The sequence below is a fragment of the Misgurnus anguillicaudatus genome, chromosome 10, assembly GCF_027580225.2.
Source record: "Misgurnus anguillicaudatus chromosome 10, ASM2758022v2, whole genome shotgun sequence".
NCBI lineage: Eukaryota > Metazoa > Chordata > Actinopteri > Cypriniformes > Cobitidae > Misgurnus > Misgurnus anguillicaudatus.
In genome coordinates this window covers 20,021,652-20,040,568 of record NC_073346.2, presented here as the reverse complement: position 1 = coordinate 20,040,568, position 18,917 = coordinate 20,021,652, and the positions used below count along the sequence as shown (strand labels likewise).

General features: G+C 33.1%; 1 protein-coding gene and 1 long non-coding RNA gene across 9 annotated transcripts in view; one reads left to right on the top strand and one right to left on the bottom strand.

The window, feature by feature from the left end:
• LOC129447943 (uncharacterized) overlaps window positions 1-15,206 on the bottom strand; it is a 102,179-nt gene extending 86,973 nt beyond the window's left edge. For both annotated transcript variants that reach the window (XR_012371518.1, XR_012371519.1), the window contains exons 1-2: window positions 15,070-15,206; window positions 12,205-12,303 (exon numbers count right to left, since the gene is read on the bottom strand). This is a non-coding gene — a long non-coding RNA (uncharacterized lncRNA). The remainder of the gene's footprint in view (window positions 1-12,204; window positions 12,304-15,069) is intronic.
• Window positions 2,126-16,694, top strand: LOC129447941 (RIIa domain-containing protein 1-like). Of its 7 annotated transcripts, none has more exons than XM_073872077.1 (14): window positions 2,126-2,269; window positions 6,262-6,346; window positions 6,488-7,892; window positions 8,124-8,302; window positions 8,586-8,698; window positions 10,607-10,729; window positions 10,813-10,840; window positions 10,932-10,976; window positions 11,294-11,326; window positions 12,810-12,860; window positions 13,245-13,320; window positions 13,430-15,465; window positions 15,711-15,787; window positions 16,579-16,694. In XM_073872077.1, the coding sequence occupies exons 4-12, from the start codon at window positions 8,230-8,232 to the stop codon at window positions 13,470-13,472; spliced, it is 585 nt and encodes a 194-aa protein (XP_073728178.1). In that variant the 5' UTR covers window positions 2,126-2,269; window positions 6,262-6,346; window positions 6,488-7,892; window positions 8,124-8,229; the 3' UTR covers window positions 13,473-15,465; window positions 15,711-15,787; window positions 16,579-16,694. The 7 variants fall into 7 exon arrangements, with proteins under 7 accessions (XP_073728178.1, XP_073728176.1, XP_073728181.1 ...); XM_073872075.1 differs by having other exon boundaries at window positions 6,262-6,367; XM_073872078.1 differs by having other exon boundaries at window positions 2,139-2,269; window positions 6,265-6,346.
• The last annotated feature ends 2,223 nt before the right edge of the window (window positions 16,695-18,917 follow it).

Sequence of the window (18,917 nt, the reverse complement as noted above, 5' to 3'; positions counted from 1 at the left end):
AACGTATTAATGAACGCATGATTTATGAAGCTTGCTACATATTTTACTAAATGCTGCTAGTTCAGTGCAGTTTAGTTAGCACTTGTTTTGAGGTGGGAGCTACATGGTCTATATTAAAAATATTTTGATATGTTTTATATATATGTGCAATAATATATTTATAATAATATTTTTTCATTTATTTATATTTATACATATACATGTTTAAAGAAATCTATATTTGTATACCTGCATAATTATGTATTTTTATTAATTTATATTTATACATATACATGTATAAAGAAATCTATATTTGTATACCTGCATAATTGTGTATTAATATCACTGTGTCGTTAATAGGTGGATTACATGGCACTTGGTGAACAAACATTTCGTTAGAATATAGATATACAGTTTACGTACGGTATATTTCTTACACTTGCTGAAACTTAACTGCTTCAGTGTAAATAATACATAAAGGACCAAATATTGTGGAAGTCAAGTAACTACAACCAGAAAGTATTTTAAATTGCTGCTGTGGAAGCAAATGCAATGAAATGCTGTGCCAGTGCGTACACACCTAGGGGGGTTTCCCGGACAAGACTTATCCTAGTCCTAGACTAAAGTGCATATTTGAGCTGCCTTAATTTAAAAACACCTTGTACTGACATATCCTAACATATATCAGTGCCATTGTTTTGGCTTAAGATGCACACCTCTATTGTTTTTTGTAAGGTTTGTTTGTAAAAACTACCTAAATATAGGCTTAGTCCCAATATAAGGCCTAGTGCTGAATAATCTAAACCCTGTCTGGGAAGCCGCCCCCAAATGCATTACTTATAAGTCAAACCTCATTAGCATATACCACTGCTTTAAAACAGGCCTGAAATATTAACACTAATCTTAGACTGTGTTATGTTGTAGTATGCAAAATGAGATGAAATGGTTTTCACTATGTGCCATGTGTAATGGGGAAAAATTAATGTTTCAGTAGTCTATTTTGAATATTATACACATTTATACAAATAGCTATATAAAAATAAATTAATAATATAAGCTATATAAGAATAAATTAATAATATAATAATGTAACTGTTTATGATTATATAAAATACAAACTATGTGTAATAGTATATGATGTTAATACCACAACCAGTTTGCTCTGCTGTTGAAAAGGGCTGGTTTAGGCATTATCTGCAACTCGCAAACATGACTATACTTTATAATGATTTCTGCCTTCTTTTATTTGACCTTTTTATTTTATCTGTATATTCTGTGATGACTAGGTGTTATCTTAATGGATACATTTCTGCAATTAAAAGCCTAAAATCATTAAACTGTTGAATGTATTTTTTTATACATCTACAATTTTATTAAATTATTCAAAAGCCAGGTGGACATATCAAAACATTCTTTTGAGTGTTTAGATCATTTTTAATTTTCAAATATAACCAAACAATCAACAGAGGATTATTGTATTACATGTTAAATAAAATTGTGATCATTCAGCTAAAAGGTATGCCTATAGTGTTTGTACTCCTGTGACTTATAATAAGAAACAGGATAAATACTGTAAATTATATCAGAGCTGTCTGATGAGTCACCTCTCTACCCGAGCCAGATATAAACAAGCACCATTATTCATTTTAAAGGGACCTGACATCTGCAATTTTTTTGTAATGTTCCATCTCCCTTTAGCAAATACATCAACTTCAAAGAAAAGTTTTTGCCTTCAATCCCGCTCTCAAAGATGGTGTCTATAAACACAGCTTCTCCCTCCATCATACTAAACTACAGCAGGCTTCAAGACACTCAATTCCTGGGATGATGCCCGTGGTCTATTTATAGCCCACTGCATGGACTCTTCATTTGAATTATATAACATAACTTGCCAGTCATCACACTAGAACTACATTTAAAAGGTGTTCGCAAAACAACAAAGGCTTAGTTTGCATAATTTGAATATTTTAATATAACGTTTTGAGTACAGTTAAAATATAACGTTTCAATAAATACTTCAGGCTAACGTCAACATAGATTATTTAAATTTCTTAAACTATATAACGAAGCACAAAACTTTACAAGCAAATGCCACGATCACAATGCATTTTGTTCCCAAAAAAGGTAAGCTGCGATTTCAAGATTGTTTAACACTCTTATAGGAAATCACGTGATCGTTTCCCCGCATTGGCAAGCAGCATTTCTCTTGCACAAGGAAGTTGTAATGACAACTAAAAGGGACTGGGAGTGTAATCTTTTTGCAGATGTACAAGCTATTTTCAATTCATCGGTAAGCTTTTTTCCATTTTAAATAATACAATGCATTTTCTTTTGAATAGTAATAAAATATCACAATGTCTATGATGACATCATCCGTTGCGCACTCGTTTTACAGTCGTTTTTAAAATTATGATGTGTGTGGCTAATTTCACGTTAAATGCTATAGGGAAATCACGGTCGACTCGTTTTGTCATGTTATAGATTTCCTATGCGTTATACAGCGAAGGTTGTAAGGCATATATTCTAGGCGTTTAGCAATATTAACGACTGATAAAAACGCGATGTCTAAATATAGATAGAGTTGTTCAAGTAGAGCGAAGGTCAAGGGTTTACGCAATAGCTGCATCTGCCAAATGCATTAACGGAAACAGACAGTGAGTCAGTGTCAACAAACTTGCACTCAAATATGCTAGCCTTGCATATAACAAATGGCAACAAATACCAACCAGCACCAAGAAATTCCAACAAACTCATTCATTCTAAATTAGAATATCGGCGTTTGTTGAATCAGTGTTAATTACTTTTAATAGGCATTTACATTTACACAGGGGCCTAGCCGGCTCCTTAAAAGTGAGGGGGACAAGGACATGTGTAATAAAGCAAAATAAAGGAAACTGTGACATCAGACCCAACAATTTTTTTTATACAGGGGTATACCAGTAAAATTATTCAGACTGACCTTACCATGTTTTGTTCAAGTGTTTTATTTAATTTAAGATGAATTTGTTCTGCAAATATTTGGTTTGACAATATATAAACAATTTTGGTAACACTTTACAATAAGGTTCATTAGTTAACATTAGTTAATGTATTAACTAACATGAACAAACCATGAGCAATACATTTGTTACAGTGTTTATTAATCTTTGTTAATGTTAGTTAGCCTAATAGAAATAAAGCTTTTAATTGTTTGTTCATGTTAGTTCACAGTGCATTAACTAACATTAATAAGATTTTAATCAAGTATTAGTAATTGTTTAAATTAATATTAACAAAGTTTAATAAATGCTGTATAAGTGCAGTTCATTCTTAGTTTGTGTTAACTAATGTAGTTAACTAATGAACCTTATTGTAAAGTGTTACCAAAATACACAGTACTGTGCCTGTCTTACCACCTTGTTGTTTTAGCAAAGTTTTAATGCCCATCCATATTTATTTGTCACTAATTTTATTAAAATACAAACAGAAAATACAGGAAATATGTACACAAAATTAAAAACAAAACCATTTTCAGAACTAAATGTCTTCTTCGGGCATCAGTCAATTAGTGTGACATCTCTTTGCATTAAACACATCTTGAGCTATTTTGAGGAGACTGATGTCCTGAAGTCATTTGATTAGAATTAGAAATTAGTATTTAATTTCATTTAGCTTGAAGATATCCTGCAGTTTCCTGTTAAAGTGGAAGGGAAGTTTACCCTAAATACTTGACACTTCAGCTTATACTTTTATACTGTTCTTAATACTGCATTCACATTTCCTGTATTTTCTGGTAATAAAGAGACTGAGAAATATGATCACTATACAATTACAAACACAACACATGTAATGGTAGCATGCTGGCCTAAGACTTTTGCACAGTATGGTAGCAAATGGTTAGTAATAGAACACTAATAAATAATATACCAAATTATGACCAATGGTCCAAATCATTATAATATAACAAGCATACAAATAAACAGTGCTTTTTATGTTTTTCAGCTTGGTCTGTATAGAAACGTAATCAAATTAAAAATAATACTGCATGCATCTTATAATCTATAGTTTAAATTAAGTATAGATTAAAACTTTTTGCAGTTATAAAAGTTAATCAGTCAAGACGAATTATTTTTTCTTTGGCCATTGTTTGAACAAACCTACAGCATATTTTCACTTTGAGAGGAAGTGCACTGATCCAATGGGCTACTCTGCTTACATTCACCTGTGTTTACGAGGATAATTACGGTATTTCAGGTTTGCATAAATATGTGCGTTTAAGCGCAAGATAACATGAACTTAGCGTTTGTGTGCTGTTTGAAGCATTTAAGGTGCGGGTTTCAAGGAACGAGTGGGGGTAAACGCAGCATTTTCAAACAGCATGAGTAAATCTGTTTTGTGTTTTCTTGTGCTTAAATATTTCAATTGGCAATACAAGCATGTGAAATAGCCTAGTCGTTTGTGATGACGCAGCATTAAACTGATCGTGCAAGTGACAGTTCTGCGCTCGCTGTCCCTGTTTTACTCTTTTGAAGCTCAAACAGACGAGTATAATAGTAATATTATCATTAATAATGTCAAAATGTTGGTTTAAATTAAAAGAACTGAATTTCCAGAAAATATTTTTTCCCCATTAGATGGCTATATATTTAACCTATATAGGCCTAGTAGACTATCTTGTTAAGTTGTAGGCCTGTCACGACAGCTTTCACAAGTCGGATAATTGTGACAGAAATCATGACAATAATCGATGTTATTGACATTTAACACTGATCATATAATGACAATAAAATAGCATAATAATGCAAGTAATCGCTTTCTAAAACACAGCTTTAATTTTTAAGAATATTAAGACATTAAAACTGAAATATAAAAAATCTAAATAATAAAAACATAAATAAATATTATAAAATAGTACCAGTCATTGGCTGAGCTGCATTTGAATTTTAAACAGCTAATAGTCATTGTTCAGTAAATCCCGACTTTAAAGCATTTTATCTCGAGACGAGTGATCACATCATGCGCCATAACGCGCAGTCACGTTTATAATAGCTGAGTGTAGAACACCTCAAATCTAAACAACTGGATGTTATGCTTATGTTTCAGATACGTTTTTATTTGTATTGCCCCTTTCGTTATCTCTATTTTTGAACAAAGTCGACATGGCGGCTTGTTTACTCAAATTTCATCTCCTCACGTCGCATTCACGAGTTGCAGGTTGTAGCTTAAAACCAATTCCAATCGGATTTATTGTTTTAAATTGTGTATTCATCAGAAAAACGGGAAATTACAGCTCGAGTAAAGCTTTCTCTTTGCCTGTCAATGTCCGCTCTGTGCTCGTGTGAGCAGCGCGCACGCGACCGGCCTAACAACATCATCAGTGTCAAGACTCTCTCAGGAAAACTTTGCAAACTGTCCATTTAATTCCTGTCCTCACACCCAATCTTGCTGTTACAGTGGAACATCTGAGTCTCTTCGCCACGATGAATGTCTAGAGCTCAGTACAATGTGTGGAAAGAAATTATATGAATTGAGTGTAAAAGTGTTGAATAAAAATAAGTTATTGAGTAAAAGAGATATTCCTTGGAAAATGCATTTTGGTGTTGAAAATGAATGCAGTCCTGCATGGAGAACACTGTATAAACCACCATTGACCAAAAATCCTGGAGATTTGCAATGGAAAGTGTTGCATGGAATTGTTGCTGTAAATGCATTTACAAGTATTATAAATGAGTCTATTGAAAGCAAATGCCTTTTTGTGATGATAGGGAAACAATTTTTCACTGTTTTCTGTATTGTAACAGATTGGAATTTTTGTTTTTAAGACTTCAAGGAATTTTTACTGGGTTTAATGTTGTTTTCTCCAATGTTGTGTTTATTTATGGGTTTAAATATTATAGAGAAAATAGGAGAAAAGGGCGCTTATTGAATTTTATAGGTCAAGCCAAGTCAGCCATCTATTTGACAAGAAGAAAAAGAATAGAGGGAAAGGGAGGAGATGATTTAGATGGTACTTTCAGGAGACTATTGAAAGCAAGAATACGACATGAGTTCTTGTTCTATAAATTAATGAAGAATATTGAAGGTTTTAATGATGTATGGAGTTATAATGATGCTGCGTACTATAGATGATGATCTTGTTTTTTCAATTTGGGTTGAATAATTTGTAATTGCTGTGTGGGTTTTAGGTGTTTTGTAATATGAGGTATGTTGTGTGAAATTTGTAGAATAAAGTAGATTCAAAATTCAAAAAATTCTCTCTCTCTCTCCCTCTCTCTTGCTTGAACAACAATGCTGGCCATAAAGTAGATCTAAGACTCAAGTACCGAAAAAGGACGACTACCACAAACTCCAAGATGGAAAAAATTGGATAACTTGATTGCCTAACAAAGTTGTTAAACAAGCTTATTAAGTATTGTTAACATTTTTATTCAAGATTTTGCAAACATGTTTGTAACTATTAAAAAAAATAAAGAAACGATAATAGTCCTACTAAATATTTGCATAATAAACAGCATAATGATTTTTATAGGTATTCCAGGCCTGCATTCCAAAGCTGTCTACAGAAATCTGCAGTCCAATAGGAACAGCGCAGTTTGCGCGTGAAATCAGCCGCATACCAACTAACAAATGAGAACGAGCAACAATAACGATTCATATCAGCAGAAGTGTGCGCAGAGCATAAACTGCGCGTCTATATTGCAGAATGACTGCATACTTTTTTCTGTCAGTTACACTTTGTTACATTTTCTGTAATTTCTTTATAAATATTATATTGTCATATATCTTTTGACATTTGAAGAATTCTATCAGATTGTAATTGTAAATTAACGTCCTCACTTAAAATTGGAAGATAAATCTATACATAGCAGAAAACTCATGCTGTCAAATTGAATTTCCAAAAATAGCACTAAAAGCTCGTGATCATAGGGGAAACATTTTTAGTGCTATATAGCACATATGAACAACCATCCAGGGGTGATATAGCACCAGATATGGTTCTATATAGCACAATATGGTTCTACACAGGTACTACATAGGTGCTATACAGCACTTAAAATGGTTCCTCTGTGATTACGAGCCAGTGAACCACTTTTAGTGCTATTTAGCACCGTTTGTTTTTAGAGTGTATCATGGCTGTAGGCTATTTAGCAGATGATTTATTATGCAAATGTAAATTTAATAGAAAAATACAGTACAAATATTCAGATAGAATGCAACATTCCTAATCAAAGATTAAACATACATAATATGATGTGTATGAACCTTAACCCAAAAACCTTTAGCTTCACACTGGATAATTATGTACCCTCACTGTAAAAATCCAGCACAAAATAGTTTAGTATTTTATTGTTTTATACATAAAATCATTCTACATAATGTAAAGAATATTCTGTGAAAATCTTTAAACTTGATATATTTAATATTGATATTGACCGAGTAAGGTCATGTCAGCAATTGAAATATAGCTCTTTATATCACAGTTAGATTTTCTGGTTCTCTCTCTCTCTCTCTCTCTCTCTCTCTCTCTCAATTTCAATTTTCAATTTAAAGAACTTTATTGGCATGATTGTGTCACTTACAATATTGCCAAAGCATTATACACAAAACAAGAAACATACAATAACACAATAGTAACAAACATTAAGGTGCAATTAAGCTAAGGTGCTGGGTGATGAATGAAGTACTACTGCAAATAAAATAAAATAGAATCAGAGGATATTTACAGTAAATTGAAATATAAATATTTGAAGTATACAAATGTACATGTACGGAGGCACATGAGATGTAAAATAAAAGTACTGTACAAGATCAGGGCTGGAGATTATTTCTGATGGTGTGTAACTGATAAATGAATTTAGCAGCAGCTGATGGGTGTCTGTCTTCCCCCAGTAACATCTTCATTTGATCTGAATCTGAAGAGCTATGAAACTCTGGTATGAGCTTTGAGATTTTGTCAAAGTGTTTTTCTCTAAGCTCTTTATATATACCACAGTAAAGGAGAAAGTGTGTCTCTGTCTCGATATCATCACTGTCACAATGGACACAGATTCGCTCTCTCTCTCTCTCTCTCTCTCTCTCTCTCTCTCTCTCTCTCTCTCTCTCTCTCTCTCTCTCTCTCTCTCTCTCTCTCTCTCCCTCTCTCTCTCTCTCCCCCTCCCCCTTAGTGGCGCCTCTGGAATAGGCGGAGCCACGAGGTGGTGAACGAGGATAAAACCAGACTGTCAATGGGCTGCTGCAAGGCATACACTTGACTTGAGCTATCGCTAAGCAATGAGATTTCAGAGAGTTCTCCTTGTAGTTTTTTGTTCGTATTTTTCTCGTTTCGAAGGAAAATGTTTGAAAGGTAAGATTTTTTTACCTGATTCTAATTGAGCATTGTTAGTCTAAGCATTTTATATCGCATAGGCTAATTGTATTATTAACGAAAGCGCATTAGCTTCATTCAAACTGGACATTTTCATAGATTTGAATATACCACTTTAAATGAGATAACCGCTTGTCTTTTTTGAAGATAAAAAAACGAAAGTGTAATTTTGTAATAAATGTAACCCTCGTTGGCAAGATGTGTTGTATTGTATGGACGGAAATATGTGAATAAGGTTCTGAATTATCTCTCTGTAACTTAGATGAGTTGTGTGTGGGAATGCGGAGAGGAAACCAGTACGACTTTGACCTTCCAGATGCTGTGGCTGTAAATGTGCAAGACAACAGATGTGATGCAGAATGGACTGTTGATAATGTAATTATCAGAAAATGCCTATTACTACAGTTAACTTTATTTTAATTGTATGTGTTTTATAATATTATTGTTGCAATTTAACCTAAACAAACGTTTTTTTACTGTTTAATGTATGCGAATTGTTTATTGATAAACATAGAAAACAGGACAAAAATATGCTGTTTTTCTTACGTTGCAACCCTATATCACGCAAATACGTGACTATTTCACGTATGGACCAACAATGTCACGGTTTTGCCGCGTTTGAACGTGAGCATGTCAGGTTTTCTGTTTGTGTCACTTTCACGTTTTGGTTACTCAACTTTTTTGTCCTATTTTCAAACCATTTTCGCTTCGGTTTAGGGTTAGATTTGGTGCTTGTGTTATATGTCACTTAAGCATTTGTCACTTTAAGTATTGGTTTATATAAAAAAGATACAAGACTTATTCTTTTATATTTTCTAAACTTTAACCAATTGTCGCCTGACGTTGGGGTTAGAGTTTGTTTAGGTAAGGATGTCATTTTATGTAAATCTAACCCGAAGCGACTATGGTAAGAAATTAGGACAAAAAAGCCGAGCAACCAAAACGTGAAAATGACACAAACAGAAAACCCGACACGCTCACGCCCAAACGCGGCGAAACGTGACATCTTCACGTTGGTCCATCATATTGGGTTGCAACGTGACATGGTAGTTGGTAGTTATTTATAAGCTTAGTGTAGGTATTTACCATAAGGTCTCTGAGCCTTGCCCTATTACATGCCAATTCTGTGACAATTAGATATTTTACAAGGTGGCTTTTTAGGCTACATCACCTGTTATCTCCCAAATATTGATAGCGGCTCCCTGATGCCCTCAAATGGTGTAAAATATCAATAATTCGCGAACCTGCGAGGTCAAATATATATATATATATATATATATATATATATATATATATATATATATATATATATATATATATATATATATATATATATATATATATATACATACATGTTATTAAGAAACTGACAGCGAGCGAATTAAGAAAATGTTATTATAAATTATAAAATGAATTTGTACATCAATGATCGATTATAAAAAATAGCAATATTGAAACCCCACCCTTAACCCCAACGTCACAAGAACGAAATCGTACAAAAATGTAGGCTACGAGATGGCCTTATTTTTTATGAAGAATTTTTGGCAAAATATAGGCCTATTCCCATACAGCCAATGGAATATGCAGGTTTTTGGGGTCGATTCTATTGGAATTTGTATTGTTTTTTTTTTTTTACAATCAAAATTAATTTATTAGCAGCCCCAACTTCTCTCACCCAATCCCTTCCTTGTTGCTTAAATATATGTATTTTCTCAGTGTAGTATAGATCAAGAGCTCTTTTTCAGTCGAGTATTGTTTCGAAATGTTAATGCTTTCTGGATTCAAGTTGGATTGGAAAAAAGTCGGGCTTCTGCACAATCCCTATCTTTTTAATAAAAAAAAAAAAAAGATTAGGCTACATATAAACTGATAAACACTTTATTATTTGCTTAAATTTTAAATTTTATTTGCTTAAATTACATTATAAATGTAAATGTTCCGGGAAGAAGCCATGTTTTATTTTAAAATGAAGCGAAACATTAAAGTCTATATATATTGCTCTAAAAGAAATCAAAAGCTAAAACACTCTACGAGCTTGCAGTATTCCTATAATGTTGTCTATACCAGCCCACCGCCTAATTGTATTTTGATTGTTGTTTTGATTCTGTAGGATAATACGAAAATTACCCAATTCGTTAAATAACATACTAATTGCCATGCGATTGCGTTGTTATTTTCCGTGAAAAAAATTGACTCTGATGCTTGTTATTAACTGTTCAGTTTGTTAATAGTCAAAAAAAGGAAGAAAATGTTTGAAAGTTTCACTTTGCAATTCTCCCTTAGGAACACACAGCAATTCTGGATGGAAAATCAATAAACTTTACTCTGCCCTTCAAAAACGTAACTACTTTTGGAATCGGTGTGAATTATTGCCCAGATTCAGTCAAATATCACGTCAGCTGTCATGTGAGTTCAATAAGAATAATTCTAAATTCAAAACATATTTACAAGTCTTAATTCAAGCAAAGTATTTACACATTTTTTTCTAGGCATACACCAAGGACCTGACATGTTGCTGTGAGTAGTTTTAATATTTGCTATTAACAAAGGCTAAAAAACAATAACAATACATAAAGATAACTGTGGCAATACGGTTTTAACACTACAGGCACAAAGAAGAGCACCGTTTCTAGCACACCTCTGCCATCTGCAGGTAGACCCTATATCTTATTTTCAAAGTTTTTCCTTGCAACTATAATCACTCTACTCATTACTGACTCTGCTTTCACTTTTGGATTAACTGTCGAGCTGCTCGTGCATGTGCAATACTAAGCGAAGTTTACTAATCTATAATAGGGGGCACATTTATGCAGATGTAATAACAACATTAAAAGTTTGACGGTATATTTTCATCAAGCAAAATCAGGCATATTCTTAAAAGATATTATTTTAAAATATTTTCCTTCTGTTAACAAAGGCTTATTAAATAGGAACAATTCATAAATATAATGTTCTGTTTTAATAACGCAGGCACAGTCAGCACACTTAGCAAACCATCTGCAGGTCAGTACTTTCTTATTTGGGGGATTTAAGGTTTGTACTTTAAAGTTATGTATGTCACCAACATTTGTGAAAATTACTGAGTACATTTCCTTCACAACATAAATCAATAATCTAAAGCCATCTAAACTGAAAATAAACAAGGCAAAATGAAGCATATCATACAAACACAATGTTACCCACCAGACTCCACCTTTTCTTGTGGTTGCGGCCCAGATGTTTGACACAGGAGATATTAAAACCAAAGGGGAAACTGTAGTAGTATCCATATTAGTAATCCTGTCATTGGTTTAAATGGTTAAAAACTCATTTAATGCAAGTAAAATAATGCAAGTTCTCTCGATCAACTGAAGGTTAACAAATGTTCCTGTTCCTGTTGAGCAGGTTTAAAAGAGCAACTTCCTTAGACTTTGTTTCCTTCTTAAAATGGTGATAACACAACCATCACATTGTCAGGTATGGGGGAGGATCAAACCCATTTGCAGACAGCTCTAAACCAAAGACTAATAAATAACACAAAATATCCTCGAGTGGGCAAACAAAGGCAATACGATCAAAATACTAAACATGACAGGGCAAGACATCGGACACACAACGATTACATACAACGATCCAGCAAAAGACAGCAGACACAATGGCATTAAATAGGGAACTAAACTAGGGAACTATACACATGCTTACTGTATGGATTATTCTTTAATAAAGCAGTGGGTACTCCGTATAGCCTACCTGTATATATCCTGCACTACACCACTAGGTTCACTAATCCATAATATGGGGCGTATTTATGCAGATGTAATAGAAACATTAAAAGTTTGACACGTATATTCTGATAAAATTATTACGTTATGTATTCCCAGAGGCTCTAATCGGTCGCTCACCTGGCTCATTGGGTAAGTCAGCCCCTCTATTTTGGGGGCCCTTGGTAGCCTGGGGGCCCAAAGAAGTTGCTGAACATTCCATAACGTCAAAGTCCACCTCTAATTCAGGATCCAAAATAAAAATTTAGAAATTTAAGGCCACCGAATAGCTCCATATGGTCACGCGTGTTGTGTTTATTCTGCATCAGTGAAGGGTCTTTCTTTGCCTGCATTTTAAAGACTGACACCTTTACTGAAATAATGAGAAGTACAAAGTTTCATCGCTCCACTACAGCGAGTGGGGGTGGAATGGATATAAATAAAATAAAAAACTCTATTATCATAGCAGCAAAAAGTTTAAAATGTATTTAATTTCATAGCGTATTCAATATAAACCAATACGGGTCATTTGAGTGATCATGTGCAGCACCAAATGAGCACCGTATTTCCAGGTGTTTAGAATTATAAACTTCCACATCCACCTCGAATTTATCTTAATCCAAACACATGAATTTTATTGCGGAGGAGGCTTGCATTTATATATAAAACAGTTTTTTTATGATTTTTGACCAGACAGACTAGTAGTCTAAAAGCTATGTAACTGAAATAATTATTTGTATTTACAGATGAACCTGGATATCCTGGATTCATCTCCACCGATTTAAAGAGAAATCACTGTAAGTATAATGTTTGTAAAACTTGCATACAGCAAAATCACTAGTGTTAAATGTACACTGCATGTGTTTATATGAGTACCATTAGACCTGGTGATACCCTATACTCCAGCAGTATACATGTAACACTGGTCATTTTGCTGTGTGTGTTACACCTATACAATACTCCTGAATCACTCTAATGCGCTTAGGCATTATAATAGGCAGATATACATTGCATTTATGCACAGCAAAATCACCAGTGTTAAATGTACACTGTTGCTGTATATAGGTACCACCAGGTCTGGTGGGACTCATATAAACACCAGCAGTGTACATTTAGCACTGTTGATTTTGCTCTGTGTTTTATTTAAATATTCGTGTTTTGATTAAAAATATCCTCTCCAGATGCTGCTTATGGGGTTACTGTTTTGTTTTGCTGCATATGCCTTATTCTGACCTTCATCATCCTCAGGAAAAAAAGGTATTTAGCACATGTAGCATTAATGCCATATGCACAAAAAACTGAAATATTTGTTATTTAATTATATTTATTTACAGGATAATAACTTTCTTTTTTGTATCCCTGATAGAGATTCTGCTGCTGAACAAAACCAACCAGATTCATCTGTATAATTTCCCTATAAGGATCTTAAGCATCTGTGTTTAAGCAGGAAAGAAACTCATTATTATACGACGTGGAGTCTAGTTATGTAATATTTGTAACATATTTATTATGTAATAACACATTATTATACAATAATATAAATATATGTGACCATGTCTTTGAAATCCAGGCTAAACTCTCATAATCTAATTATGAGTTGAGGAGTATCAAGGAGCAGGATTAAAAGCAGGTTTTGATTTACATTCTTTGATAGCAGGGTCACATAATAACTCACACTATTATATATTATATTATATTATATTATATTATATTATATTATATTATATTATATTATATTATATTATATTATATTATATTATATTATATTATATTATATTGCAATCATCCAATATTGTCATTCTTTTGGGAAGCTGGGTGAGCATAGTCTTTTAGAAATGTTAATTATATTTAAATATTAAACCATACCATACCATTATTATTATTTTTATTATTATAGAGTACTATTAAAGTAATATTAAAACATATTATTATTATTATTATTATTATTATTATTATGGAGTACTATTAAAGTAATATTAAACATATCATTATCCAACATCATATGTGAATTTTATTCAAAATATATTATATTTGTATTATGTTCATAATAACTACATAATGGTAGTTTATGTTTAATGGACCTAATGGCCATAATCATTATTGTGTTTATAATAGCTAACTACTTTTGAATTTCCTCTCACTATCTAAACTTTACGATTGTGACGTGCCTCTTTTGTACTTTGAATTTAAAATGTTTCGTCACAAGAGGTCACTATTTCTATAGTTTTAAAAGTTGTTTGCTGCTGTTTAATGTAGACCCATAGGCTATAGCCTACCTGTTGTTACACTTTGCTTGGTCAATTATGTATTGCACTTTAAAGCAATTACTCGGGTTTTTAATTGTTTCTTCTCTATTCTATTCCAAGAAAAATCCAGCTAAGACCAGCATGAGATGGTAGTTTTAGCAGGTTAAAGGTGGCAGTTGGTTTAAGCTGGTCCCCCCAGCCTGGCAAAGTGGCCAAAACACAGCTAGACCAGCTTAAAAAGTGACCAAAACACAGCTATTCCAGCTTGCTACACCAGCAATACCAGCTAAAACCAAGCGGGGAGACCAGCTAAAACCAGCTCACCAGCCTATGCCGGTCTTCCCTTACGAAAATTAACCATGGTTTTATTGTGGTAAAAGTGTAGTAACCCTGTTTTTTTGGTCAATTGATTACTATGAGCAAAACCATGGTTTTACTACACTAACTATGGTTTAACTATGGTTTTTGAAAGGGTTAGCTGGATTTTTAGTAGGGATTTCTATATATTTAACTTTTTGCACGTGTATTACTCTCAAATGTGTCAATAAAGCTTTCATTTCTAATTAAGTCTCTTAATTATTTAAGATGGTGAAAAACTATTATGTCAACACTCGGACCCGTGTTTGCATATGAAATATCTGTGAATATATATGCATGTGAATATAACAACTAAATTTTATAAAATTCCACCACTGCGTTCAACAAAAATTGACATGTATGTAAAATTGAGTTTGCTTTTTAAAATTACCACTTTACTTACCGAAGAAACAGCCTTAAATGCCCTCTGTCTCAGTTTGATAAACTTGTATTGTTGTCTTCTCCTAACGTGTTGCCATGGACGCGTTGCTACCGTGTTATGTGACGAATGATCTCATCGATCTACAGAGGGTCCGATCTACTCAAGAGAAACGGAACTAAGCGAGAATATAACGAATAGAAGCATAGTAAATTAACAGAAATTCAGATTATCAAGCATCATCTTTCATAACAATCCAAACAGGAAAACGGTGTCAAACGGTGCTCGTGACGCATGTCAACATCGGGTGCCTGGAGACTGAACACACAAACGCGCGTTATGGAGGATAGCAGCGGGTTGGAAAAACTGGATTTTGGTGTTTTAAACACTGAGCAGCAGGAAAAACTGCGCCAGTTTAAGGTATTTGCTTATCTGCAGTTATATTTGATCATGACTTTTTAGAGCAGGCTGTACTTCTAGAAAAACCTAAACTGCAAAATGTGAGCTACACCAATAAATATAAATGTAAACGTCAGGTGGCAAAAGCTCCACGCGGGTGAGGCCTACCACTTATTACAGCAGATGGGGTTTAATCTTTGAGTGTTACAGGCTTCCCCCGTTACTGTAAACCCAAACATTGATAACATGTAACATTTTTACTCTAGATCAAAACGAGGATTGCTAATGAAAAATATTTAAGATCTCATCCAGAGGTGGACATGTTATTAAGTGACTTCTTAAGGTATATCTTTCTGCGTTGTGTTCATCATAAAGATCATACCATTCAACCAACAACAATCATCCATAGGCCATGCATTCATCTGTCGTCTCTTACTTTTTTAGAAACGTGTTTATGAAAAGGCCTTCAGATATTCGTGAATTTGCAGCAGGTAACTTTGAATTTTGCGTAAATCTTACTTGGAGCGGTTTTGACAAACTTATTTGCACTTTCTTTAAAGTCCCTTAAAATTTCCAAGGAGGTCGAATATAAATAAAGTAATTCTGATAAATAAAAGACGACAATAACATTCACAATACAGTCTACTTTGTCATTTTCACAAGTCTTATAATGGCATTTATATTATTTGGGGGTGTATTAGAAAAGGTTTTCTTTTAGCATGTACTGTAAAGATAAAATTATTATTGTGCCCAAAATACTGGTAGGGAATAGAGATATTGTAATATAAATATTTGAGGTACATTTTTGTTTAATAGATAGACTTTAGAATTGTAATATACATTGCAAGACTGCATTTTTTGTCTTGTTTTCAGTAGAAATATCTAAAAATTCTTAAATTAAGATGAGCAAAATACCTAAAAATAAGTCTAGTTTACACAAAAATATACATTTTAAGTAAATTAAACAAGAGCACTCGATTGTATTATTTAATGTTTTGTTTAATTCAAATTCCACGTTTGGTAATGTTTTATGTCATAAATTGAAAACCACATATTTACAATACAGTATATAGGCTATTCATGAAAATATATATATAATTAATTCTTTATTTTTTATATTCTGTCTTTTTTCAGATCATTTCAGTGACCCCGGACTGGAACAGAAAATAAAAACTCTAATGAATATCCATGATCCGTAAACATCTGTAAAAGTGCAGATTCAAACATTAAATTAAATTGAAAAATGCTAATATGTGTGCATGATATATACATTAAGCAGCTGTGTTTAAAAGCATCTTCAGGCCCCCTTTGTTATCATCAGCTGCAATTGTTGTGTTGTATAACAGGAGAGAGGTCAGTCGAGGCTTTTGATAAATGAGTCCACTGGGATGAAGACAAAATTGAACAAGTCTTACTTTTCCTCCATATGACCACACAGTGTTCGGGCTGACATTAGTAATTATTTCTGTTGTGCCATTCTTACTGTGTTTATTATCTTGACATATTAAAAAAAGAAATATATTAAATATAGTATCAGTACAAACCTAAATAAAAGTGTTCAAGTTCTTCCTCTTTAAAGAAAATAAAATCAATCTAGAAAATCTACCAGCTGTCTGGTTTGAGTTACCATGTTTAATTTACTTGTCATCCAGGAAAATGAAGCCATGCTTTAGGCTTTGATGGAAAGTTTGGATGGATTAACAAATTTTGTATATGTTCCTCTTGTTTTCATGGATCTATAGAATTTGCATGTTGCTGATTTAGGAGTCAAATATGTAATGTTTTTCACTTCTGGCTCATCAATTCAGCGTTTGCTTAAGCTAACCCGAGGGTGAAGTTTTGTGTAGGCAACATGTTACTTTTTGCGCTTAACAAGTCACACAGGGACCTGATGAGTTGCTGCTCACTCACAAAGGATTAAGATAATTGTCATCTCAACTTTGTGACTTTACTACATAAAGGTCAAGATACAACCTACCTCTATACTTATACAGGGTATGATCTGCTACTGGTACCTACATATTGCAGCATGTAAGCACTAATAAACCTTCACTGTACTATATTTTAAATCAAGAGCTCAAATGCTGTGAGGTGGGCATTGGGTTGATAACGCAGATTTGATAAAAATCATAAAAAATGAAAAGTATCCACACCAAAGTGATGGATGCAAAAGATTTCCACCTCAAAGGACATGCATCACACATAAGCCCTTTCATTTACATGACACACCTGCACTGTATTCTCAAGGAGGGAGGGGTTGATAGGAAAGGAGAGTGAATGATGTTCACATGAACACAGTGTACACTTGTTCACCAGACTGCGGTACATACTCCGAATCATCTCCAGAGCACAACATTGACAGTAAGTACCTGTTTACATTTCTCATAATAACTGAACTGTATACTCAATAATAGCTTATGTCATTTTCTACTTTATTGTTTCCACTACAGAATAATTATTTAAGATATTATTGATTAAATTCACTGAAATGTTTATTAATCAAGAAGAATAAAGGCTTGAAATTGTTTTATCAGGGCTATAATATTGTTTTTATTATTTTCTTTCAGCATCAGATCATTGTAATACAAATATGTCATATCTTTAAAAGTACAGTACAATTGTGTCTCTTATGAAATCATTTTTTGTGCACTTATATTATGACTAAATGTGAGAGAAGATGAATATTAGACAATCAAATTTTCTGAAATGAAAAATATCAATAATACTTGTAGTGCAGGAAAACTGATGTCATTTGTTTATTATGAAGTTGCCTTGGAAATGTAATTAGGGAATCGGGATTAGTTTGTTCATCCATAATTTAAAGCTGCGCAACATGATACTCAAAGGCAAATACAAATAAGCTAATCAAATAAAAAATCTGATCATCTGTAAAATTGTAATGATTGCCATCTCAAGCGATCACAATGAGTGCGAGCAGTGTTTTTCTCTAGCTGTATTCCTGTGAGAGTGATCTCACGGACAGTATCCTAGCACCCATCCCAAATCCCAAGGGAAAGATATAGGATATGATATAGGCACCGTCTCAGAATTGGTTGGCATGCCTACAAAAACCTTAGTCACAATGGAACATAAGATCTAAGTTTATTTGATAACAGCACAAATATGACAGAGGAATCTCAAAACAGAAGGCTGGCGTCGTTTTGATTCATGTAGTCGAAATGATATAATCATTGCATAATATACAGTCATTACTCACTGTCTGTATTTTATATAATCATATATATACTTTACAGTATGTATGCTACACTGTAAAAAAAATCTGTAGAAATTACAGTGTTACTTGCAGCTGGTTGCCAGTAATTTACCGTATATTAAATTTATGTTATTTACTGGCAACATTTTGTTCAAAGTTAAATGAACATTAAACATTTACAAGTCTTTGTCTTTACAGTAAAACTAAAATAACAGCATCAAACAAAGCAAATTATTGGAAACAAAATCTGAAGCAAAAA

Excerpts from the sequence above, each read along its gene's own strand:
- LOC129447941 (XM_073872077.1), top strand. The coding sequence starts at position 8,230 with ATGAGATTTCAGAGAGTTCTCCTTGTAGTTTTTTGTTCGTATTTTTCT. Across the intron at positions 8,303-8,585 it reads CGAAGGAAAATGTTTGAAAG|ATGAGTTGTGTGTGGGAATG; the intron begins GTAAGATTTTTT and ends TCTGTAACTTAG. Across the intron at positions 10,730-10,812 it reads AATATCACGTCAGCTGTCAT|GCATACACCAAGGACCTGAC; the intron begins GTGAGTTCAATA and ends ATTTTTTTCTAG.